The sequence below is a fragment of the Dermacentor andersoni genome, chromosome 1 (assembly GCF_023375885.2).
Source record: "Dermacentor andersoni chromosome 1, qqDerAnde1_hic_scaffold, whole genome shotgun sequence".
NCBI classification, from domain to species: Eukaryota; Metazoa; Arthropoda; class Arachnida; order Ixodida; family Ixodidae; genus Dermacentor; species Dermacentor andersoni.
The window spans coordinates 220,152,331-220,178,990 of NC_092814.1; the positions used below are offsets into that span (position 1 = coordinate 220,152,331).

The 26,660-nt window shown below is 46.0% G+C and overlaps 1 protein-coding gene across 1 annotated transcript; it reads left to right on the forward strand.

The window, feature by feature from the left end:
• The first annotated feature begins 971 nt into the window (after positions 1-971).
• LOC126547622 (uncharacterized) lies at positions 972-26,660 on the forward strand. The gene is made up of 8 exons (XM_050195518.2): positions 972-1,188; positions 7,521-7,597; positions 9,646-9,678; positions 11,043-11,132; positions 24,472-24,519; positions 25,114-25,161; positions 25,840-25,983; positions 26,113-26,660. The coding sequence occupies exons 1-8, from the start codon at positions 1,008-1,010 to the stop codon at positions 26,470-26,472; spliced, it is 981 nt and encodes a 326-aa protein (XP_050051475.1). The 5' UTR covers positions 972-1,007; the 3' UTR covers positions 26,473-26,660.

Here is a 26,660-nt window from a genome sequence, read left to right on the forward strand (position 1 = left end):
AGGTTTATTTATTTATTTTTGTCTACTCTCATCCTTCAGAACACGACTCGTCGCGGTGGCTTAGTGGCTATGGTGTTGCGCTGCTAAGCTCGTGGTCGCGGGATCAAATCCGGCCCGCGCGGCAACGGCATTTCGATGGGGGCGAAATGCAAAAACGCCCGTGTCGCGTATATTGGTTAAGGATCCCCTGGTGGTCAAAATTAATTCGGAGCCCCCACTACGGCGTGCCTCATAATCAGATCGTGGTATTTGACACGTAAAACCTCAGAATTCAATTAAACTCACCCTTCATAACACGATAAGCGAACGTTAACCAGCTGGTTCTGCAGCAGCCGTACGCAATAAAGGTATATGTAATGCGGCGAGAAGGCACATTGTGCTCTTAAGTATACAAAGCAAGCGGCGTTCCTGTTATCTGGAATACAAACAACAATGCTAGCGCCTTCTATATGGCAGCCCTCAATACTACCGCATCATGAGGAGGTGCTTGACGTATCAAACTTAAAGGCAGAAATACACTCGCGCAGCTTTCCGCGTTACTTGCACACAGCTAACGTGCAGTTGACTTTCATAACCCGGCAAGTATGTTCGAACATAAGTGGACGCCACTTGGTTGTATTCACGCTATCCTAATGCTCCGCCGTGCACGACGTGTGTTGACGCATATTTTATTGTTACAGACAACGTTCCTCTCTTTTAGTTGGCCGCACTTGTTCTGCCTCGATATGCACAAAAGCAGGCGTAACGAGCTCGCAACTCGTCTGGGATGCTTTTTTTGTTCCCGAAGAGAAATCCGCGTGTTCGAGGACGCTTTTATTACATACTCATATCTACATGTGTCTTTGTTCATATGCGAGAAATGAAAAAAAAAAAAAAAAGCCCCGCGCTATTAACAAGAAAATCCAGCGAAATGAAGCAGATAACTCTAAACAAAAAAAAAGACAAAAGAGCGCCTGTAATTCTGCTTAAGTAGAGACGTGTCAATTTAGCCGTTTACGTGGCCGTACATGGCCGGCTTACCAACGGCCGATTCGCGGCACTTCCTTCGGCCAAGCCGGGTCACAATGACTGTCCAGCTGCAGTGCTTGTTTGTGAACGCCTTGTTTTTCGTGGTGGGAGCATACCGCCATCCAAACATAATGTTGCCCGGCTCCACCACGCCACCGCATTTTCCTCGTTGCAGCGACGGTAAGTAAACCGGTGCACTAGTAACCAGAAGCCTCTCAGGGTTTCGCTGCACACAAGCGCTCGCGCCTATTGTCTCTTACTTCCGCGGAAGGATTTCAATCCGAAAGCAAATCACATAGGGTTTCTATGCAGGTAAAGAAATGGGAAATTAAAAGAAAGAAAGCACGCTTTTGAGGAGCAGAGCCAACGCTTTGACACGGGGACACGTCCTAACGAAAGATATCTCTGGATCCGAGGCCTAATTCTCGTTCAGGTTCTTCTTTTTTGTATGCCTTCGGATTAGACTTTTTTTCTGCCGTTTACGCGCTCCAGGTAGTCAGGAACACTTACGTGTTTGCTTTGTATACGTCAGCGTTAGGGTATCACGCTCGGCGTGCAATTTGACAGGCTCTTAATCGCCTTCAGCGACAATGCTATTAGCGACGGTGCACCTCTGGCCTGTCACCGCAGGCGCTGGCGTCAGTGTACTCACTGCGTGGGTGACACCAGAGCGAGAGCTCTACGTCACTCTCTCTTATGTCTTGTATTTACCTTGTCGTTGACGCCTTTAGCCGCCGGGCTTGTGGGCATGACTTAAGTGCCAATATTTACAGAAACAGCTTACGGCAGTGTGGTTTATAGTACCACAGAGCAAGCCACTCTCTTAAGTGTTAATACTCTTCTTTACTAACTCTAACTACCCCGAGTTATTGCCGCATCTGAGGCAGAATGAAGCATTCGAAACCGAAGAAGCGCACTGTGAGACCAAACGCTTGGTGAAACTAGCCTACTGAATTAAAGTTGGTAATTGCACAAAAGAAAAAGAAAAAAAGCGAGCGCTAAGAAAGGGCGCGCTATTTATTCTCAGACATTGCACAGTGCGTGAAAGATTTCTTGCACGAAGAATTCTTAATACAATACGCGTACAAATATCGCCGTGTATCCTTTCACTACGAAAGTCTCAAAGATTCAACTACATGGTCGTTTAGGGCAAATGAAATCAATAAATATTTAGAGAACTTCTGTACTTTAGGTTTAACATTCAGTTTAAGAAGGAATACACATGCAAGAAATCAATCCCGATTAGCGGCATTTTGGTGTCTCCTTTATAGCGAGAGGTTTTGTCAAAGGTAAGCAACCATTTTAGAAGGTACTCAAAGAAGCTTACTCAATGTGTGGGAACGGAACGCAAGTGAATTAAAGTTTGACGAACAATGCTACAACGTTGAACACTTTGTGTGTAATTATGAGGAACAGCTATGAGATACCGTGAATGAATACTTGCACATTACGAAGCGCGGAAGGTTGCATAGTGTTCCTTGAGCTGCCAACTAGCCTCCGTTCATCGTAAGGCGCTGCGAATTTCTTGCGACGTTAACGCAAATCACTATGAATAACAGATGAAGTTGCACCAGAGTCCAACTAAGAGTGCATGCCTTCAACGCTTACGGATAACATATTTGAAGGGCGCGCTGGAGGAATTTTAGTCCTGTCGGTAAGTGACGTACGCGTGATGATGATATGTATGATGATGATATGAGCATCGGTAAATATCCGTGTTTGAAGCCACGCCTATTTATGAGCTTTCGTAAAACGTGTGTATTCTGCAGGACAACCAAACAAATATAGACGTTATTCGTAGTTCTCAATTTGGCAAGGCGTGTAAATAACGAAAAATAATACCAAATAATATGACTACCTCCTTCGCCATTGCTGCCACTGACAGAACATGTGGTCAGCGAAATGCGAAAACACCCGTGTACTTAGATTTAGGTGCACGTTAGAGAACTCCAGGTGGTCGAAATTTCCGGAGTCCCCCACTACGGCGTGCCTCATAATCAGAAAGTGGTTTTGGCACGAAAAACCCCATAATTTAATTTAATTTAACATGTGGTCATACAATTTTAGTAGACTAGAAGTATACCGTTGCGGGTCCAGCCGACGCAACGAGCTCATTTCCGCGGTCTTTGGTTACAAAGCACAGCCTGCGTCGTAGCCCAACATTCAAAGGGAATGTTTTTTATGTACCGCAATTTATTTTTTGCTAATATTAGAAAGTTATAGCTGTGCCGCGTTTCCCTATCAGCAGTACGGTAATACTCTAATTCCCTGCCTGGAACTCGCTTCGTTTTGCCGGACGGAAGCATTTACATCGGAAGCTTTTACCGAACGGCTAGGTGGCTCATTGTACGGTAATGCACTTCTGGCTAAAACACTCCATTATGTGGTGCAACTTACTTTCCGGCAGCCTTCTGCATATTTCTATCCATACGGACGCTTGCAAGAAGGTGCATAAACAGGTAAATAGTGAACACGTGCCCGTTTCTACTAAAAAAGAAAGCTATTGCTTCAGATTCCCAGACGTTCTGTTTTCGTTGGCATTACTCTGTACCTGGAAATCAATATCGCCATTGCGCTTTCTTTGTTGTTATTGTCTGAAATAGCTACAGATTTTCTCGCTTTCTTGTAGGCCGATCCAGTCGAGTTTGTTTCTTAATCATTGAAGCTTCGCCGAGCTTACGCACAGCTGCGGCATTGGTAACAAACTGTGAGGAGCATCAGCGGCAAGACTGCGTAAAGAATTTCGAGACAGCTGCATGCGTGGTTATTGCTTCTGCACCTGTTTTCGAGATGTGCGTCGCATTCAAGCTTGCTAAGAAAACGTCTTCTTCCTTTACTTTTCGCTTTTTTCTTAAAACACAACTGTAACTGTTGACTTCGGAGGTGTCGAGTTTTGAGACTTGTAACACCTGTATACTAGCCATCGCGGTGGCTCAGTGGCTGTGGCGTTGCGCTGCTGAGTACGATGTCGCGGGTTCGATTCCCTTCTACGGCCACCGGATTTTGATGGGGGCGCAATGCGAAAACGCTAGTCTACCGTGCTTTTCCTACAAGTTAAAAAAAAAGAACCATGAGCTCGAAATTGATCCGGAGCTCTCCACTAGGGTTTACCTCGTGGCTCACTGCGCAGTTTCGGGACAAGAAGCTTCGCAGTTTTCTTCTTAAACACGGGTTCTATCATTGCACATCGTGTTACACATGTACTTGTTATACATAGTACTATACATGGTATAACATCTATAGTACGATGTATGTCGCTTCACTTGCCTATAAATATATGCTGTAAGTTTTACTACGATCGACGTCACATCGCTAGACATGAAACAAATGACTAGAAAGCCGTAATAAGCACGGCTGTTAACACTACTTGAGCTCATAGTATGACTGTTTCCTTTCAATGTGAAAAATTTACCGTTGTTAAGGTTACCGAGACTCGATCCTTGAAATTTTGCGTTATGGTGTTTGCACCCATAGGGCTACGAAAGATGGTTATAGAGATAACTCGTTGAGTTTCACCAATATCGTTTAAAGAGCAAGAGCCCTTGCAGTATGCCATCACGTACTCTGATGCGCAATCTGTATCGCTTACAAAGTTCAATATAGCCAAGGATTAGAATATATCGACTTGATTCAGTTGTTCCGTATAGATGACACGTTGAAGTTAGGCAGCAAGCACCTGATGAAGTCAATTTTTTGTTTGTAATAGGAAGCCCTCTTACTCGTCTATTACACCACTGAATGATCATCTGATGGCACTATTCCTGTTTGGAATGTGAATCTAGGCATGACTGCATTCGCTTAGAGCGTCTTTTATTTTTTATTTTTCACGGAATAGAAGAAAATAATTTGTTGTGGTTAAAGAGTGGGTACATTGCTCGGTTGACGATGGGAAATGCGCAAACATAGGCATGTTAGGCGCTGTAATAATAATAAAAAAGAAAAACTTACGGAACATGTCCATTCATTGAACGCGTACACGTTTTTTTTTCGTCTTCTTTTTCTTTTTACTATACGTGATATTTCGGAGATATTGGCTCCTTTAAATGATTCTAAACACTCCTCCTCACATAGAACGAATATATCCTAAGAATTAAGTAAGTTTCGGCAGTTACGAATATGGTCAAGTATTTCCACTACGTTAGCAATGAAGAACCGCTGATTGCATCTGTAACCTTCAGTTGGAGTTCACTTTTGAGTATTCAAAATGGCCCTCCTCATAGCCCACTGCGTAGTTTCGGGAACCTCCACAATTTTAAAGCGAGGCTCTCTTTGTGAACCCTCCCGGACTTTCCTGACCGTGGCTGCTGGCTGTTGCTGCTGTCTTGCCCAATATTTCACGCATAAAAGAAAAGGTAATTATATGCCCGACGGTGGAATCGACCTTCGGTCACCCAGCACACTCGTAGTGATCATGTTTAAGTTTAACAGATTTTTTAAAGATCACCTGCGGCAGATAGCATGATTCTTGTCCTTGAGCTGGACTACTCGAAGAGGCGGGCATTACTAACGCGGGAAATCGAAACATGCATTCAACGTATTAACCACAACAATACTAATTAACCTCTCAATGGAATTATTTGCGGCCCATGTTCGGTCCTCTGATTAATCGAGCTCAATGACTAGAATTATCTTACCTGCAAGATGCGACTAAAAAAAAAAAATTCCGTAAAACTTGACAATGATCACCCCGTATGTGCTCTAACCATTAGGTCACAATCGCGTGTATGGTTCGATGGCGCCAACGCCCACCCGCTCTTTGAGACGATTCCTTACGTGTGTCACATTGCGTAGCACGGACGCCCGAGAGCGCATTACGCCAACGACTTGGGAATGAAATTGGCAAAGTTTGAGTGTTTGCATTAACCGCTTCGCAAAAGCTTCGCATCGTATACATGGTGGTGTCGTAAAACTTTCGAGACTCGCTCGGTCTTGAAGACAGATATTTGTTTACGTGCATTTTATCTGCACGTGACGAATAAAACAAGAATGGGAAGTTTTACAAATCGGCTAGTCCATTTCGATGGCTGTGAAGCTCACTTTACGATGAACGCTCTGGTTAATGATCGCTGGGAGAAACCCGTTTTTTTTGTAGTTTTACTTTGCTATTTGACCAAACACTAATAAATAAATAAATAAATTTATTTATTTATTTATCTATTTATTTATTTATTTATTTATTTATTTATTTATTTATTTATTTATTTATTTATTACGCTGGTTTTAGTTTATTTTGGGTCACGTGTTGTTTGGTGTGCGAGATACTTCCTAACGTTACACAGATTCTGTGCGCCCTTATTCTGCAGTTCGCATAATAATCTGCGGCTTCACGTTTTCCCTAATCATTAAAGCTACTTTGCACCATGATGAGTCGCTACTTCTTGCGCGCAGATTCAGATGACAGGATTGCGACAGCCTTCCCAACAAACTTCGAGTGTGCGCAGTCGTGCGGCATGAAAACTTGAATTTCAATTACAAACTGGCGCAGTTCAAACTTCGCATGGGCTTAGACAAAAAAAGCTTTCTTGAAGGAAAAAACTGTGCCTTTGAATTTGTGATCTGCGAGTAGACGTGACAATCTATTTCCTCGAATAAAACCTAGTTCGTTGCCTGCTTGACTATAGTAATGGCGCGTGACAGTGGGTTCCTGCTCATAAAACGCACTGGTAGTTTATGTTAAGAAGTTCTACGCTTAGAGTACTTGACGACATCCGCATAAAGTGTTAATATCCCCGCCCTCGACAAAATTATATAAGCGCAACTTTTGAGGACGTGTTCCATGTTAGGCGTAGTATGATTGCCGCTTTAGTTGTAGTTGATTGACCGAAATAAAAGGCCACGCCCCCCCCCCCCCCCACCACGTATCTTCCACACAAACCAGTAAATAAATAAATAAATAAATAAATAAATAAATAAATAAATAAAAAAAGGTTCACAACCATTCTACTCTGTGGAGATGGAATGGCAGCGAAAGCTGACGACAGTCAAAGCTCTCAAACGAAAAGTAAAGTGCTTCACCTCCGCTGCGGGTCGCGGCCCGAAGATAGTGCAATGCCGCGTCGGCCCGCGGTGGAGGTGGAGCGCTATGCACTCCCCATACGTGGGCCGATCCCCCACAGGGGGTATGTGCCATTGAGCTTTGAGCCTTTCTGCACTATCACCACGATTGTTCCACATGATTTTTTCTGGTGACGGACGCCGAAAAAACTACGGAAGGTTATTCATATGCAGCTTTCGCAGTAATAAATAAATAAATAAATCGCACGTATGCACGCATGTACGCATGAGCCGTACGCCATGAGAACGTGAAATTTGTACATGTTCTTACATCACACTGCTAGTCAAGCTTTGCCTCTATTCGTATTGAACTTCCTGAATAGCACATTTCTGGCCATGTCTGTATGAAAAGTACCTTCACTCTATAGTCACGCCTAATGACGTAGAGAAGCGAACTCTACTTATTATGGTTTTGTAACTAATGTTGTTTGTGCTATTGTATGCTGTTTCCGTTTCAGCCGGCGATATCGTGGAAGGCTGCCTAGAGAAAATGACGTCGTTTCTTGCCAGAGCTCGGGGTGGTCGTTCAAAGGATGTATGTATACAACAAGAAGTTTCTTGAAAGCGTTTCGCGATGTTCTGCTTTACTTCGGCAGAATACTAACAAACTGCCGCAATTAATTATGTAAACTTTCCGTCTATTTCCGTGTTCATGTGTTTCGGGAAATTGGGACCCAGCAATATCACAAATAAAAATAAAGAAAAGCAACATGAAAAAATCTCCACTTTAAGAAGGAAAGTCTAGCTGTGTCTTATAAACTTAGAACATTCACTTGTAAAAACTAATAACAATAGACATATAGACTCCTATGACGCCCTGCATATTAAAAAAAAAAAAAGAAAAACACCCTGCACACGCATCGTGCGGCGTATTAAGAATACTTTTTAAAGAAAGCGTAAGGGGCGATCGATAAAGCAAGATGCAATATGTAGTGGAAACAATGACGGATGAAGGGCGGTTCCAGCCGAATCATTTTACAGAACAGATGAACACAAGAGTGTATTTCTTCAATATGTAGAGGACGCGTGCTTTTTCTTCTGACTACCAACGGTGATACACGATATGCAGCCGCGCTTTATAAAACGAGCGAACACGAGCGCCTCTTTGTTGCACTCCGTACTCGGCAAATACACGTGTCCACGACTGTGAATGCCAGGCATAAGGTCCTTTGTTGGACGAGGCCACACTACGCTGTCCCTTTGTCTTGACGGGGGAGCCGCTTTCTCTCTGTGCGGCATCGTTGCCATTGTGCAAGCTACATCAAAAGATTGGCGAAGTGGTTGCCTAAGACCGGCACGCGCGGAAGGGGGGCGGGAGGTGGGGGGGGGGGGGTGGAGGCGAATGCGAGCGGCGAAGTGACGCGTAGTGGAGGTAGTGTCCTGTGCTCTCGGCCGATGACCGTCACTTGCTCTGCCCGCTCAATAGGGACCGCCGCCACGTGAAAATCCTGCATCAGAAGGAGATAGGCGGCGTCGAATACAAGAAGCCGCACGACAGAAAAGAGCGTAAATGCCGCATTCTCACAGGCGCTGGCTTCAGAAGACACTCAGGACAGCGAGCACACGAGTGTAAGTGCCCCAGCCGTGGGAGCATCTTTACGTGTTTGGAAAGCACGTGAGCAAAGAAAAACAAACAGTGTCACTTCCAGATGATGTGCTACACTTGCTCTATATACATCAGCCGGTTCAAGAAGGCGCGGAGGAAATACTTTTTGCAGTCCGACAGCGGAGGGTTTTCTTACTTCTATGAATACTACATGACATCTTGTAACCTGTTACCATCGTGCAGTTTCCCGCGAGTATCAGTCATGCCTTGTCTAGACAAACAGTTCAGACAAATGGTTTATTTTGGGCTCTGAAAGTACAGAACAAAGGGGTGAGAAAAACAGTATCCAGAAGAAATGATCTAGAAGTATCGACTGCTTGTTCAAGCTTTCCGTGGGGTAATGAAGTATAATGGCAATACCATAATGCCTAATTTATATCTGTTTCATATCAAAATATTTATCTCATGCTTATTCATATTTGTGCTTGTTTGTTTAGCTTTTTCTCTTTCTAGTGTAGATGATTCGAGAGAGATGTTGGCGCCTAGCTAAAGTGGCGCTGATTAGTCATATTCACAGAAAATAACTATGCGTCAGTAAGACACATACATAAAGTAATGCTGGATTGTTTGTGGCTCAACGATGAACTACTCTGTAAGCATGCCTCCTTGTAGTTCGTGGATTTTCTTACAATTTTATATTGCGTCATCCTGCTGCGTTTGAGTCACACCACACAGGCCTCAGCTGTTTTACAACGGCATAGCACGAGCTTTCCAAGCACGCGTACACGTGTTCTGCGGCGCATTTAATTCATGGCTGCCATACATAAATGAACTAGTACAAAACCTAAGGGAGAAAATACAGACGAAGATCTGTGATCGGGTTTGAAGAAATCATTATTTATCCCCGTCACCGTGCATATTTTAATGATGGAACTGTGATAATAAATAATATTAGAACTGCGGGATCATGTATGTGTTCTTCATGAGACTGAATCAATGATTTATGTGTTCGTTTGTTGTGTTCTTTTTTCCCTTAGATGAAACATGAGAAGATAAAACACTTTTTGCAAGTACGACTATTTTATTTCTTTTCCATGCGGTATCAGTAAAATTATACTGGCTTTATTTCTGCAGCTGTACGGGCATTTTCTCGAAACACTGTCTAAACTCGTGTCCATGGTAATTTGAGAGAAACGCTGTTACAACACTTCGACGGCCATTAAAACGGAATTTACAATTTATTTACTATGATGAGAATGAGATGTTCAGACCGCAAGATCTCCTACAGAGTTGCTTCGTGACCTCTGCCTAGTCCTTTAAGATGTAATGAGCGGGCACAATACAGTGCATAGAATGCAAGTACATCTGGTGCAATATGATTGCGTAATGAGAGCTAAATATGATAAATAAAATAAGCCGATATAATTAAATAAAGGCTTATTCACTTCTCATCATCCGTTATCGCATGCTGCACCGAATAGCCTCGCGATACACCTTTTAGGAGCGCACTAGATAATAAAACTGCAGGCGCACCAAGCTTAAGAAATATAAGTAGAGTAGTTCGTAAGCACCCGACCGGTCGCGCAGTTTTTCTTGAGAGCTGTTTTGCACTGCACAACAATATATATGACATCGCGGACGTCGGGAGCAGAGAGACGATAGAGAGAAGGAATCGTCTTCGTAAGCAGATGCCCAACGCCTCAGGCCTTTTCAGACGAAGAAAACTAAGACGAAGTAGTTAATTACAGTTATTCACAACATGGATATAGGAAACAATTATTCTAAGTCATGTTACATCGCTCAGAAATAAATAACGCTCACTGCTGTTGCGGCAAATTTGCGTTTTCATTTGTCCGACAATCCATAAAGAAGAAAATGTGAACTTCACCCTTCTGCCATACGGAAATCTCTGGCGTTGTAGCCACTGGAAAGGTGCTACAACTAGGGTATGGCGTTGAAAATAACCATAATGGAATATGCCAGTGTAGCCAAGATCGACACTTATTGTTACAGCAATAATTGTTACTGCACTACAACAGGCCTTCGACGAAAGCACACAAGAGACTGTTCTTTCAAAATCTGGCCTCGCCATGTCCTGGTATTCCGTACCATTTCATGAATACAAGTGGCATGCCGAGTTCTACGTACTCCTTTGCGATTTCGATTCATTAGTATGTAATAATCGATGTATTACATTACAAAGGCTAATTGTTGTCTTCATAAAGTAGCTCATTTTTATTGTAACACATCATTCAATTATGCGTTGCGTTGTATAGGCCATCATTGGGTTGTATACGACATCAGTGTGTGTGAAATCATTTAGAATTGAGTTATGCACGATGTTCTTTAGGTATGCTACACAAGTGCTATACATGTATGTGAGATATCATTTCGTGGAAAGTTAACATTAACATTTTTCTATCACCTTACGCAGGGATCCACAGATTTTCAGAACTGCCTTTTGCACAGGCAAGAGCTTACTCTTCGAGAATACGCGGCATGGTGCGAGCACAAATCGTCAGTGGTAAGCATCGTGCGGAAGTGTTAGAAGCATTTCGGAAGGGCTTACTGTTGCATTGAAAGCAACGCCAAGAACTGAGTGAAGATTATTTTTGCTGGCGAAAGCGGGCGCCAAACATGCCTGTCGGTTGATAATTGCGCGGAGCAATAGGAAAAATGAAGATAAGGCATGTTGTCATAACCTATTATCTGATCTCATTATTCCAGTCTTGAAAAGTCATCGCTCTTAAACGCGCGGCATCGTTCAGCCCTACTGCTGAACCATGGGAATTGCAATGCCATACAACACAAAGTGTTACAGTTGCTTTATACACCCTGACAGATCAAAGCTGTTACGATACTGAATTCGATTTAAAAGCTTACTTAACGTCAAAAGGAAAATAAAGAAAAATGTATAAAACATTCAGAGCCCTTCCACCCTGTGAAGAGGGAAGTCCGAAGAAGCTGGCGCTATCGTTGGTTTTGCTACGTTGGGCTTTTCCTATGTTGAGAATTTGCTGTGTTGAATTTGACTATTATGAGTTCAGTACTGGGCGAAATAAGCAGGGTCTTGGTGCGCGTCGCGCTTGCGTTTCGGCTCCCTGGCCCGATCATCGTCGGGGGTATTCGACCGACGGCGCCGCTCGCACCGACGCTTTTGCTCACATCGGCGCTCGACGCGTGCGAGTTGCTCTTCTTCGGGAAGAGCTTCGCCGTACTCAATGCTGTCGCACTGGGTGCAGCGGCACGGGCGGCCTCACGTCGTCGGCGCGCCCATTCGTGCTCTTGTGCGCGCCGACGCTCATTGTATTCCCGCTGTTCTTCCGATCGAACACGCGTCCTACCCATGCCGAGTCCAAAGTGCAATTGATAAGCGCGGGTTGCGATCTCCATGTCACAAGGCAATGGCACACAAGGATTGGTGGATAGAGGTAATGTCGTTTTTAATTGCGCGGCTACGCCAATCACGGCGCGCGCTCTAGTGCGCCGCACAGGTGGCCGCCGAAGAGCGCGCGCCGCGGTATTGCGCAATATCGGGAGAGAGACGGAGCTCGTGGCGAGGAGCATACACAACTTGGGAAAGAGGCGTCGGCAGTGAAGAGGAGTGCAAATTGTTGGTCCATGCACACGGAGACGATGTCCGCCAGAACCTAGCCATATACAGCTTCGCTCTCAAAGGCGTAGCCAATTGTCACTATGGAGGAATATGGAAAGGTTCAGTGGCGACGAAGCATAGATGATGAGCAACGCTAACACTAAATATCAGAATATAGATAAGAAAAGCGAGACCGAAATGTGGTGAAATTGGTGGATGAGATTTGGAGTCAGAATTTGTGGAGAAGCACCGTAAACGCGAATAAAATAAAAACATGCGTGTCAATTAAAGAACGACATAGGGATACCTATTCTGCCACAACAAAAAAAAGAGGGGGGGGGGGGGAGTGCAACCGGTATCGCTATAGCGCGGGGAGAGCTATGCGCTGCCATATTTCACCCGAGAAGTTGCAGCACTATTCTGGTGCGTAGCTGTGTTGCGCAAATGTGAGCAACAGTTGTGCATTAGTTGAATGCGCTTAATTTTACAAAATAGACGCTTCTAGCGAAGCATAAACAACTGTTCGTTATTTCTCTCATCTACGTAGGAAGCATTTTATATTAAGGAAATCAGGGAGCACTATAACATAAAGCTATTCCCCACTTTTCTATTCCAGCTTTACAATCAGCCCTTCATGATTGGTAAAAAAATTTTCGGGTCACCGCCACTTCGCCTGTCGGTCACGCGACGTCACAAAAGCCGCGATAGTTCCCCATCTGATATGACATGTGTGTACTGATTATGCATGAATAGACCGAACGAAAGAAAAATAATTATTTCTGATTTGATACCATTTCGCCATTAGTCTTCTGATATTGGTCGAAAGTTATCGGGCCGCGTCCACTTAGCCTGTCTGTCACGCACCGTCACAAAACCGCGAAAACTAACCACGACAAAGTGACGTGCACGGACGCGTTAAAGATGCAGTAATATTCCGAACAAAATTGAATTTTTTTTTCTGAATAGCCGGAGACTGGCACGTTCCGAAAGGAATCGAAGATGGTTGCGCGCCGATCGCTTAGGCATTGACTACTCCCACATGCTGGAGAGCACGGGTTTATTTACGTATAATAAAACTTTTTGCGGTGCAGTATAACGTTATCGAGCCCTTTCGGCATTTATACGACATCGCTTTGCCAACTCTTCATTGCTGATGCTCCGTTTTAGCGGCATTCTTAGCCTGCCGTTGCACGCCGCTGCGATTTTCGACCAGCGATAGCAAGCTAAGTAAGGGGAAACCGAACAATCGCAGGAGCCAGCATCACCCTCCTCATTCAGGTATCTATTTTCACTGCGCTGACTCGGCCCCATCGAAACCCTCTCCACTTGAGCGTGCTCCTCGCTTCATGCCAGCTGGTTAGATAAGAAAAACCACTTAATGTCGAAAATATTATTCGTTTTCAACTCAAAGTGGCCTCCTATAAATGAGAAGAGCGTTTTATTCGGCTGTTCAGTCAATGCTGCGGTTTCCCGCTTGATGCTTGCGTCGGCAGCTACGTAAGTTTGACGTCAGGAGATTGGAATAAAAACAGACTCGAATAGTTTTACGTTATAGGGCCCTAGGTATTTATTCAAGGTACCTTACAGGCCTCTATTTGAGTCACTTAGAAAGGGGACAATTACAATAATATGGGACCATCAAAGCAAAAACAAAAAAGGCTTATAACAAACAGCTGCTGATGAGTTAACCCAGCGCCTTTTTTTGTCGGCGTAAAGAGCAGGGCCGCTGCAACGTAAAGCTATTCCAATTTTTTTCTATTCCATTTCATTTGTTAGGCCTCCGTAATTGGTCAAATATTTTTAGGGCCACGCCTACTCCATCGGCCTGTCCCGAGACGTCCCGGAAACTGCGAAAACTCCTCATCTCAAGATGACGTGTACACACTAATTATGCATGATTAGGCCCAACAAGACAGACAGACAGACAGGCAGACAAAAAACTTTAATTGGTCCGAAGGGACTACGTTGTCGTAGTCGCGGGCCGCACCCGCGCCGGGGGCGGAAGACCGTGATCTTCAGCCCTGTCGCAGGCCCTTTGGACAGCCCGAAGCTGGACTTGAAGGTCGTCGCTCTTGACGGCTTCATCCCAGTCTTCTTGCCTGCTGAAAGGCGAGTGACCCAACAAGAGAAATATTTTTTTCCTATTCTACGCCTTTGTCACCATTAACCTTCCGCGATCGGTGAAAGTGTTTTCCAGCCCCACCGAGTTCGCCTGTTCGTCACGCGACGTCACAAAAGTGTGCGAACTCGCCCCGTCAAAGTGATGTGCACGCACTAAAGATGCACTAATATGCCGAAAAAAAACTGGCGTGCTGTAAAGTAAAGCTATCCCAAACTTTTCTATTCCAATACTGCAATCAGCCCACGACGGTTGGTCAAAAAGTTTTCTGGCCACCCCCACTCCGCCTGTCTATCACGCGACGTCACAAAAACCGCGAAGTTCTGATATGATATGTGCACACTGATTATGCATGATTAGGCCGAACGAAAGAAAAATCATAATTTCTGATTCGATGCCTATTTCATCATTACCGAAAAAGGCATTACCAAAAAATTGACCAATTGCTATTGGACAAACGTTTTCGGGATGCGCCCACTTCGACAACTTCGAAAACCGCTAAAACTGACAGCGTCAAAGTACCGTGTACGCGTTAAGGACGCATTGATATGCCGAACTAAACTGAATTTTTTTCGGAATAGCCGGAGACTGGCCCGTTCAGAACGGAATAGAATATGGCTGCCAGACGATCGCTCTGACACTGGCTTCTCGGAGCTGCCGAGGAGCATGAATTTATTTGCGTAAAGTAAAAAAAAAAAAAAATTGCGTGGCAGTATAAATTTATCGAGACCTTTCGGCCCGTATACGACATCGCTCGGCTAACTCTTCTTTGCTGAGGATACGTTATTGAGGCATTTTTAAATTTGCATTGCAGGCCGCCGCGATTTTGGACCGCCACCGTAAGCTAAAAAGGAAAGCGGAATCGCAGACGCCGGCACCACCCTCCTGATCCGGTTATCTACTTTAAATATGCTGGCTAGGCCCCATCGAAACTCTCTTCCTTTTAGGGTCCTCCTCGCCTATTGTCAGCCAATTAGATAACAAAAACTGCTCAATGTATGCAATGCTATTGGCTTTGAAAGAAAAGAAGTGACATCCTATTAACGAGAAGCGCGTTTGATTGGCCTTTTTAAGCGACGCTGCGGGTTACAGCTCGATGCATGCATCGGTGGTTACGTAAATTTGTCTTCGCGAGATTGGTGTAAAAAGAGTAGAATAGTTTTACGTTATGGGGCCCCTGAACCTTTTTTTTTTTTAGTTTTTGGTATAGCCGGAGAGTGGCCCCGTTCCGAAAGGAATAGAAGATGGCTGACCAATGATCGCTCCGGCGCTGTGTACTCGGAGCTGCCGGCGAGAATTGATTTGCATATAATAACAATGCCGGGTGTCAGTATAATGGTGCTTAGCCCTTTCGGCATGTATGTACGTACGTACAGTCTCGTCCACTCTTAGGGTGAACACTGCTCACCGTGGCCGCGCTCCGCGGGGCGCCAGTGCGTCCGGCGCGGCGGCGCATCGAAGCGAAGCGGCGCAGGCGCACACGGACCCAGGGCAGGTGCTTCGCGTCGTCTGCTACAGCGCTGGAGCGCGTCGCTTCTTTCTTTGCTGTAAAGTACACTTCGCTAGACCCAGGTGACTGAGTGCCCGAGGCGGCATTGCGGGAAGGCGCACTTCACTAACTGGAGCATTTTCCAGCTGGTTCCGTCTACAGCTTGTGAATAGCCTGCTTAATCAATATACATAAACAGAAACAAGCTTCTCACCACATAAATCACTTAACATGTTTTTCATAATTGATGAGGGTAAAAATACAGTAATTTTTTCGCGCTCTTTATTAGGCTGGGGCGTAGAGGCGATGCTCGATAGTCGTGTCAGGGTCGTCACCCAGCCTGAGGCTGTTCTTAATTTCTTGAACGATGGAGGTCGGTTTTGCAGCAGCCGCCGCAACAATGATCACTCTTTGCCGGGCTTTACGGGGAGCATCCGCAATTATTCCATCCTTCTTGTAAGCCTGGACGATTCTATTTGCAGTTTTCAGTGGCCTTTGTGTCATCTCCGATATAACGCGTTGAGAATAGTTTTGTAGGCATAGATCTACAATGCGTCGTCTTTCTTTTTCCAGTACCCGTGACATGGCTAGTTTCCAAAATGCACCAGGGAAATGAAATTATCCTGCACTGTTACAGCGTTTTTATCGCCGAAGTGCCATGACAATCAGCAACCGAACAAAATGCAATTCATTATGCAAGTCGACGGAAATGCGTTTAATGCAAACACCTCTGGTGTCTTTCGATTTGGCGAGTCATCCCAGAATCTTTAACTCCTGAGCGGCCAGTCACTCAGTTGAGTTTGGCTGCACCGCATCATCATATTAAGCTAAGATAGGTTAGCATGACCTAAGCAACAACAAAAAAAAAAGGGGGGGGGGGGGGCTCGACCGTTGATCGGGCTGACGCCCATGGTCAGTTAAAAAGTAGACTGGCCCGACCACAGCAAACTGGCTTGGGCCGGGCTTAGCTTTTACAAATGGCGAGCCCGTTTGCCGACCACCGGCATGCTGAGGGCAGACGACACCGGGCCGGCCTCATGACCGCCGGTTTAAATATCGTGGCCGCGTTCATCCAACACACGGACCGGCCACTTCCCCACGACGGCAACAGCATCGCTTGTCCGCGGCAAGGGTTCCTGTGCCGTATTCATATTTGGGTTTTACCTACTCAGCCCCGCCCACCCCCGCCTACCCCCTAAAAACAAAAAGAAATGAGTTCCTCCTAATCTCCAAATTTATGCGATGCCCACCTCTATGGCGTAACTCGGAGGCCATGTGTCGCTTCGGGACGCATACCGCACAATTAACAAATTATTATATGCTACTGAGGATATGCATATGACCCTATCCGAAGAAGTACTGAAATGAAATAGAAGCGAATAACGACCTAATTACCCGACAAGACGTAATTTAAGCTAGAAAACAGACATGTAGATTATAGATTTTCCACTCCAATTACCTATTCGAAACGGACGGAAACGGCATTCGCATGCGGCGTGCATTGACTCCAAGGTGAAAAAAACGACCAACCAAAAAAACGTCGGCGCCACATGTTTTACTTCACCTAATCAATGTAATCAAATAATTGACCGACGGTTCCTCTAAATGAGAATGCGACTTCTCGCGTCAGGTAGCCGTCAGAGGACCGGCACCACTTCGGTAATTTTACCCGAACTGTGTCAACAAAAATGAATTTAGTTTTCTATAGGATGTAGAAAGATGAAAAGGGGGAGTAAAATTGCCGCCTAATCAGTTGCTATGCCGGGTAGAGCTCTTTCCTACATCGCGTGCTGCATTCTTTCCTACATTCCTGCTGCACTTTTCCTACACGAAAAGTGCAGCAGCAGACTCGGGGCATTTCGCGCGTTTCGTTTCCGCCTGTGATTGGTCGGGCGCCTCGTGACGTCAACAATGGTGCTCGTCCGGACCGACCGCTGCCGCTACACATGAACCACGGTGCAAGGTAGCGTGGTGTTATTTTGCCGAGACGGTAATGGAAAATTTCGAGAGCTTGCGTTTCTCTTAGGAGTTTGGCGTTAAGTTCAAACCCCATGAGAGCGATTTTGCGCGCGACGGCGACGGCTTCGAGCAACAAAACGGGCCGTCGATTGAACAGATCGCTCGGTGTGGTCGCTCGATCGCTCGTTTCTAGAGATCTAGAACTCGTCGTTGGTCGCCCGGAAGTGCTATGAGCGACTAGCCAACAGCCCGAAGCCAGAACTGGATGTACAGAAGTCAAATACTACTGATTGTCGCACGGAACGAGCAAACTATTGAATTTTACACGTGCAAGAATAAAAACCTAGTGCAAGACCTTCAGAAATATCTTGTGCTCCTTTTTACAGTAAAATACATCTACTTAAATTAATAAAGCACGCGTCACACTAGTTTCGGCGAATATATTGCTGCCCTCATACCATGAAGTCGTTGCTTAAAGCCGTCGCTCGCATGTAGTTCGGCTTGTAGGCGACGAGTGAATCCGAAAGCCATCTCCATCGCCTCGCTTGTCGCTGTCGCGTGCTAGATCGCTTGTATGGGGTTTATACTTTACTCCCTACATGTACGAGCCGATTGCGAAAAACCGGCCTCTCCAAGAAGCGAAAAATGCTGGTGCAAGCAGTGCTTTCGACGCGAACGAAGGCGAAGTGTTAGCATCTCCTCGTGTTGGAAATGTTCTTTGGTGAGTATGTTTTTTTGCTAAGCTGCACTCAGCTATCCAGTGAGTTCGTTTGCGGGCAAACAACTGTAGTGTTCTGTTCCTGCATGTCTCCTCGTAGAATGTAACCGGTGATGCAATGTTCGGCATTTGTGCGCTGCCCCAAAGCTGTCGGCAATCTACACAGACGGTTTAAACGTGGGAAAAGTTTACCGCCTCTTCTAGCACGTGTAGTATTGAACCTTCATCAGCGCGCCATCCGCACGCTACTCGTAACCGGCGAATCCCGTCGGCTCCAACACATGCAAACTTTACACTTGCACTGCGTTATGGTAGCTGCATGCAGGCTCTTTCACAACACACGTGCGAATAGAAAATTCGCGGCGCTTGGCGACGAAGCCTGCGTCGAGGGCGGGAGATAAATATGCACCTTCCGTTCAGCGTGCTAACAAGAAAGAGAAACCAAAACACGCATTATTGATAAATTCTGGTAGTAATCGTCGTCACGGAAGTGGTTAGAGCACACCAGTGTTGTTCCTGAGCGCTTAAAATTCTTTCGCTTTACAGCAGCCTCCCACTTAGCTGAAAGCTTCTTGTCTTGCGGGAAGTAATGGAAGACAACATCGTCGCGGTCGCTGGTTTTCATGCAACCGTAGGCTGCACAGAACGCCGGCATGATCAGCCCACCACTTCAATTGATGCTGCGCACGTCAACTACCACTCTACATACACACAAACAAAGGAATGCAGGCTCGAGCGAAGCAGCTTATGACGGCACGCACGCAGAAACAAGCACGGTCAGGCACGGCCGCGGAGACTGCGAAGGAACGGAACACCGGTGCTGACGTCACTACGGCGCAGTTTCCGGTCTCCGCTCGCATCGTCAGCGTCAGCAGCAGCGCGCGGCGCTCGACGGGGGGCGGAGCGACAGCACAATTTTAACCGACGATTATGTCACTCCTAAGTGAAAAATCCCCCCCAAAATTTTACCTGCATGGTTTATAAGGTTCCCGCATGCGCATATGAGCGTCTTATTGAATTCAGGAGACTCTTCAGCTTCCCTTTAAGCATTCTCCATACGTGGGACAATACCGAAGATAGTGCAATACCAGACCGACCCGCGACGGAGGTGCAGTTCGCCATTAAGGGGCCCACATTCACAGCTTCGTTGGTCATCCTTCTTCACAGAGTGGAAGGGCACTGAATTTTTTTTTTATTATACTGCAGCGCCATGGGGGGGGGGGGGGGAGCGAACTTATTTACAGAACAACAAAGGATATCCGAACTAGCCGGAGTACGGAGCGCAGTACATCGTTCTCGTAGCATGAGCTACATGTCTGAGCTGACTACATATTTCTGGGAGAGCACACTAGGACACGTCAGCACACACTAGCACACTTCGAATTGAAGCATCGAAAAAGTCAATTTAAATCCCTTTGGCCCTCCCTAGATCCCTAGGTCAGGCAATTTTGTGGTCACACCTTCCTCAAACCGGAGCGTCCAAAGTCGCCTACGGCTCCGCTTGGAGGGCGGAGGTGCTCATAAGCACCCCGGTACCTTTGTTGTTTGAACATAATTGGAGTAGTCCCTCGGGCAAAAGCGGCTCCCTGCTCCAGAGAAAGGAGGGCACACGTGTTAATAAGAGGGTTCACGCTTGTCTCGATTGACGCGTCTCGGCTCATGTCATGAAGCAGCAATTGGCTGGTTCTTGATACGATTGGTTTGGGCGGTTAGCAGCGGCCTCAACGAAACAGCGCAGAACGCACTTTCCAGGAAGTTTTTTCGTCCCAACGTCCTGGTCAGCAACCCGGTGGCCAGGGGGCATCAGCCCGGCCCCCCCCCCCCCCCCCCCCCAAAAAAAAAAAAATATTTTTTCTTGGTGTCCATGCACCGTCGACCAAAACAACCCCCGGCGCCGGAAATCGTTCTCGATTTGGTCTAGAATGTCTTTTTCACGCTCGAAAAGACAGTTCAGCGCGCACATTAAGCTCTCGGGCTGGATTTTGCGGCAACGCCCATCCACCGGGAGTCACATAACGCAAGAAGCCCCGTCCGTTTCAAGGGCGTTTTGATAGCGAGCGGGCTCGTGGTGGCATCTCGCGGAAGCCGCGGAATCTACGGAGCGCATGAATTTCAATTCCAAAACTTTATGTGTGTAAAGTTGTCATAAACTTTTAATGCGAAAGGTGCACTGACATTTCCATAGTTTTGATTTACCTTTTCAATGCCGGAACTTTGTTTGTTTAATATTGTTATAAACATTTGGCGCCAAAGGTGCATTGACTTTTCTAAAGTTGTACATAGGAACATACGAGACAAGCCAAATCAACACTATCAAACAGGTTGACAAAGCACGCAGCGAGGTTTGATGACACGAAGTGTTGTGGTGGTTCAATTGTGCCCCCCGTCATGTCCCCGAAAAAAATATCAACATTCTTCTTTTCACATGCACCAAAGCATCCATGTCAAGGCACTAAAGCCAGCCAAGGTAACTACAATATTTATTTTTGTACTTGACTTCCATTCGTGAGGACACGTTGAGCCTCTTCAGTTTTTGTTCTCGCTACCCGCGGGCTGCCAGAGCCAGCCAGAGCACATGGGTTTTTCTCATGTTGCCCCGAGCACCGCGTGGCGCACTTCGGTGCGCGTTCGTTCATCTCTGGCCGAGGGGACTTTCGCCTGGTAGAGTTTTGGACGCTTTCTGGCTAACAGACGAGACAAAGAAACAATGGTCACTCGCCGCCATCACAGTGGGGACTCGACGGATTGCAACGCGTTCGCCGGAGCGCAATCTCTCTGGAAAGTGCATCTCGCCGGTGTAGGATACCGAGCAGTATGCGTATGGTTCTCTGCGGACCAAGCATCTCCCGTTTTCTTCGATGTTCCTTCGGTAGACACATTAGGTGCTCAGAGTACTCATTCGATTGTGGCCAACATGCTTTCCTTTACCTTATCTTTTTATTTCGGTGCCCCCGCCCCACAAAAGAAAAAAAAAAAAAAGCCATTGTTGCGGCGCAGCGAATTGTCGCATGGTGAAAGTTCGATTTTGTTACTTCTTCTTTTGCGGAAAGTAATGGGCCACGGGACGTTTCAGCTACCGGATACTTTTATTATATTATTACGGTAACAATTATATGGACACTCATGGCGCGTTCCTGCCATCGCCGACGCCATCGTGTTCCGTATAAAGTCCAAGCGGATAACATCATGACCACGCGCCGCATGCTGTATGTGGGTCTGAAACCGTTGGGGGGGTGGGCCGTGGCATGGGTGAGCCGACGATTGTGGTTCAGTCTTGTGTGCGCAAGGGAGAAAAGCGGGAAGGAAGCGTGCCGACCTCCGTCGCGCGCGATATATCGGGGGAAGTGGAGGGGGGGGGGGGGTTACGATTCTGATTGCGCAACATGTTTATTTGGCTTGTTTGACGCGTCATATACAGTGACATTTTCTTAGATACGTAAATTTGTTACAGACTTATTTCTACATTTAAATATCTTATTGTGAGGTTTTGTGTATACGTGCAGAGAACTTTGTTTCCAGTGACACTTTTGTGCCCTTTATCAAGCTGTATCTTCGCATTTCTAATGTACGAGGGCGAGTCAAATGAAAGTCAGCCAACCAATCTCGCGCAATAATCGTTCTTTTGATTATCTGCGAGGCATGCGCGTAGGACACGTGCATCTCTCATTTACAAAAGTGACACGCAGGTGTGAGGATCAATGTTCTTTAATGCTCTCATACACTGGGTTGAACATGGTTGAGTGACATAATGGACGCTACAAAAGTTGAACAGCGTGGTGTCGTGAGGTTTTTGACAGCTGAAGGTGTTTCCCAAAAAGAAATTAGTCGACGTGTGGCTGTGGTGTACATTGAACATTGCATTTCATTGGCCACTGTGAAACGTTGGAGGAAACGGTTCAAAGAAGGACGTGAAAGTTGCAAAGACGATCCAAGACCGGGCCAAAGCCACCGTGCAATCACCCCCAACGCAAATGCAATGGTTCATGAGCTGATCATACAAGAACGGAGGATAAGCATCGATGAACTGACCGAGCGTGTGAACATCAGTCACGGTTCGGTTCACATCATAATTCATGAACATCTCGGTTATGGGCTCATGAAGATGTTGCGCAATGGATGCCCAACATCTTGAACCATAGCCAGAAGACGGAGAGGTTCGACGCTGCCTTGACTCATCTGATCCGGTATCACAATGAGGGTGAGGACTTCTTGTTTGCAATTCCGACCGGGGACGAATCATGGTGCCACTACTACGAGCCTGAAACACGATAGAATACCTTACAGTGGAAACATTCGAATTCACCACCCCCAAAGAAAGCAAAGGCCGTCATTTCTACCGGAAAGGTGTTGTTGACTTCTTTTCGATCGTCAGAGGTCATTATTGATCGAATTTGCTAATCCTCTATCAATCGTTTCCGATATCGTGAAACTCCGTATTGGCTACGTGTCGCAATCAAGGACAAACGACGTGGAAAATTGACGAATGGGGTTATGTTGCTCCACGACAATGCCTGTGCCCACGTCGCTTATGTGGTTATACAAAACTGGCAAAGTTCAAGTGGGAAACGCTGCAACATTTGCCACACAGCCCAGACCTAGCGCCTTGCGACTTCCTCATTTCGGGGCAACTGAAAGAAACAGCTCAAGGGAACGAGATTTGTGTCGGACGATAACGTGAAAGAGTCAGTTACAGATTTTTTGAAGCAACAACCCAAGCAGTTTTATGAGACGGGAATCACGCGACTCGTTAGTCAGTGGGACATATGTCAAAGTGCTCATGGAGACTACTTTTGAATAAAGTAAGCCGTTTGTCATGTATTCGCATTGGCTTACTTTCATTTGACTCGCCCTCGTATATTTTGCAGAACTCTTGCTTTTTATATGTGCTCCCTGTTGCGACTATAATTTCGGTGCAAGTACTCCCAATTGACGGCCAGTGACAGCTGCTCCTGCGCAATACAATGAAACAAATGACAGCGTCATTGAGATTTTTCTCTGGCCGTTGTATATGCACAAAAATGTAAACAAGGTTCTTGACTGACAAAGTTTCATTAACGTATTTGTCCTGAACTTGTTCATTTTACGGCCTTTACATTTTTCATATGAGCGAGATGCACTGCTTTGCTTGTTTCGAACTGATATAGTTCTGAAGTTCGTGTGATATTTGCTTTACTTATTAAATAGACAAAGAACATTGATATCAGTGATCTCGGGAAGAATTTTTGGGACATACGAGTATATTCTTTTAAGGAAAAAAACCAATTTTACTTGTCTTGACAGTGCGTAGCGGCCAAGAATTCGTTTACAGCATATTTGGCAATGGTAATGCAGTTTTTGTTCATGAATTTGGTCCCGCGACAAGTTCTATGAGGAGGAGGGTGAGCTGAAACGTGAGCCCCCCCCCCCCCCCCCCCCCCGCCCGAGCGAAATTGACGCTATTGACAGTCTCTTCGCTACGTTGCAGTAACTTACACCTCTGCCCGCGAAGATGACTGTGTTGGGAAGTGTACACGTACGCATGACACAGAAACATTATGCTGTGCAGCCCTCATCATATTCACCATACCACCACCTTCCTTCCTCTTCACATCCTATCTCTCTTATTCCCCAAACCCCTTCCCCAGCGTGGAGTAGCAGGCTAGAGGCATTTTACTCAGGCCGACCTCTCCACCTTTCTGCCATTAAATATTATCTCTCTCTGGCTACGCCACTGCCGGTGGCATCCATAAACCACGCTGTCTTCGGCCAAACGTGCCACACCATGTATAGCCACTGGTCTGACTGATGGAACGTACTGTTAACTTCACAAAGCTTAAGCGATTCGTGTCAGTAGATCGAAGAGAGGTTCGAAGGTCGCTGACCAGGATGGCCGATTGTAACCCCCCCAATATATGCTTGGCCTGGAGCGCTGCAACGACTACTTTATAGCCGGATATGCTTTGCACTTTTTTATTATTATTTTTTACTATTTGCATTATTATAGGCACGAAAAGTGGCTGTTTGTTACCGATACCTCATTGACAAGCATACGGTGAGTTTTTTCTTTACTGCATTTGTTGCGCTACATATAACTAGCAACCACGCACATGCACGCGAAAAGTTCCAGCTACATAGTTCATTTTTTCTTGATCCAGCCAAAACTGATTGCAGTATATCCTGTGGTAAACCGAATAACAATGACATAATCACTCTGGCATAGAGCATACGAGCAGAATCGCATTATTACAGGCATGTACTGCGACACACAAGTAATTACGCTGGCAAAGCGTTGTTGTTGGTCGAATCTACGCTGCCGAGGGGGCAGAGTAATATCGGGTAAATAGTCCTAGTCTATTTCACACCAATAATAGCCTCAAAAGGGCTCTTCAGATCAGTTGAACGCGACCGAGTGCCTTGACAAAAATGCAAAGAGCAGTGCGCGCCATGCAACCACCGCTAGGAACTTGCTCACGAGCGAAAACCTTCACGTTACCAGGAGATGCCCACGCGAAATTCATTTCGGCGAACAACTCACCGTTCCCAAATTTCGTGCTATACTCTCACACAAAGGCCCGCGCAATGCCGCCGAATATACGTTATTTAGATGAGGTGTACATTACTTTATAAAACAAATTTTTTCTTACAGAAATCAATATCCAAGTCTGTCGTGTCAGAGGGTATTGAGCAACTTCAGGTGAGTTGAGGCTTCTGAGGCTTGAAATTCAGTTAAGTTTATTTTCAGTTTCAGAGCAGAAATTGACGGTGGTAAGAAAAAAAAACAGTGTTAGCTACCACTTCAATATATGTCCTCGTCATCCCGTAAATCCTTGGGCGTGATACGAACAGCTGTATGACACTCATGGTGCATTTTACAACAAACTACAATACGAATTGCATGGTCCAAAACAATGCATTATAAACAATGCCTTGAAAAACTAATAAAAATCAGCTTAGTCCTTTGCGAATACATTGTAGTCATAGCCGGACCGGTGCGACGCCTCGACTTGCCTATTTGTCCTTAGGTAGTCAGTAAACCTTTTGATGATCTGCCGCTTAATCTGCGGATTTTGGGATGACACTGCATCTCCGCACCAACACTGCCTACCGTCTTCAGGCCCCCCATCGTACTACATCGCTCTACATTATTCTGGGGGCACAAATAATCCAGAGTGCAGGAATCTATCGAACACGGGTGCGCAACCTCAAGCATAGGATATTGTGCTGCACCTTAAAAAATTGGAATATATATGGTCGGGCCGGACTTCGACTTCAAAGGCATTTTCCAGTTTGTTAACTCTGTCTTTTGTGTTTGTGTGTGTTTCACAATCAGTTCAATTAAAAAAGCGAATTGCTGCTTTTTTATGTGCTGCAGGATTGCATCCTAAATGAACAGGATGAATCAATGGAGCACTCTACGAGAACGTCACATAAGTGGAAAAGGGAACCTCCTAAAGCAAGCGAGCCCATCGAACCTGAAGAACCAATGGAAATGGAACCAGTGGAAGGAGAAGGAATGGTAAGAAAGCTATAGCTGGAAAGAGTTTAACGTACGAGGTAGCGTACCAAAGGTGAGTGTTGTTTGTAAGGAGAACTTGTTCATTGGAGACACCTACTGCTTTCCATAACACTACGCAACGTGACGCAGGAGCAGGAGCCAAGCCTTGTTTTCCCGCACCATGACGACCGCAGAGAGATGCCCCGGGGGCGGCGGCCGAAGCGAAGCTGGAAACATCGTCCCCGACCATCCTCAGGCTACATGCCCCACAGGCGACCAGAATGGAAACAGACGCAATCGGAACACGGTGGAGGAATGTGGTCGTACCCACTCCACGACCAGAGCTACTATTACCCGAGGCGCGAGAAAGGCCTGGGCAATGAGACCGCACAGTCTGCGAATACGGAAGCCGAAACTCCGCCAACGACCGTAGAGGTGCCGGGGCCGATTACAAGGCCCCTCGTCACGACCCCTCCCACCACCAAACTTCCTCCTGCGACTCGGAAGTGAATCACAGCTGTTGCGACCGCGGTGAATGCTGGTCGGGAGCGCAGCCTCACCGCTGACAGCGTGGGACGTCGTCTTCAGCGTGGTTTATTCCCACAGATGTCGACAGAGGGTGTAATAATGCTCCTTCGCGGTATAATTTTTTTGGAGAAAGCTGCTAAATAAAATTAGTGCTATCGATTGCGCAATAA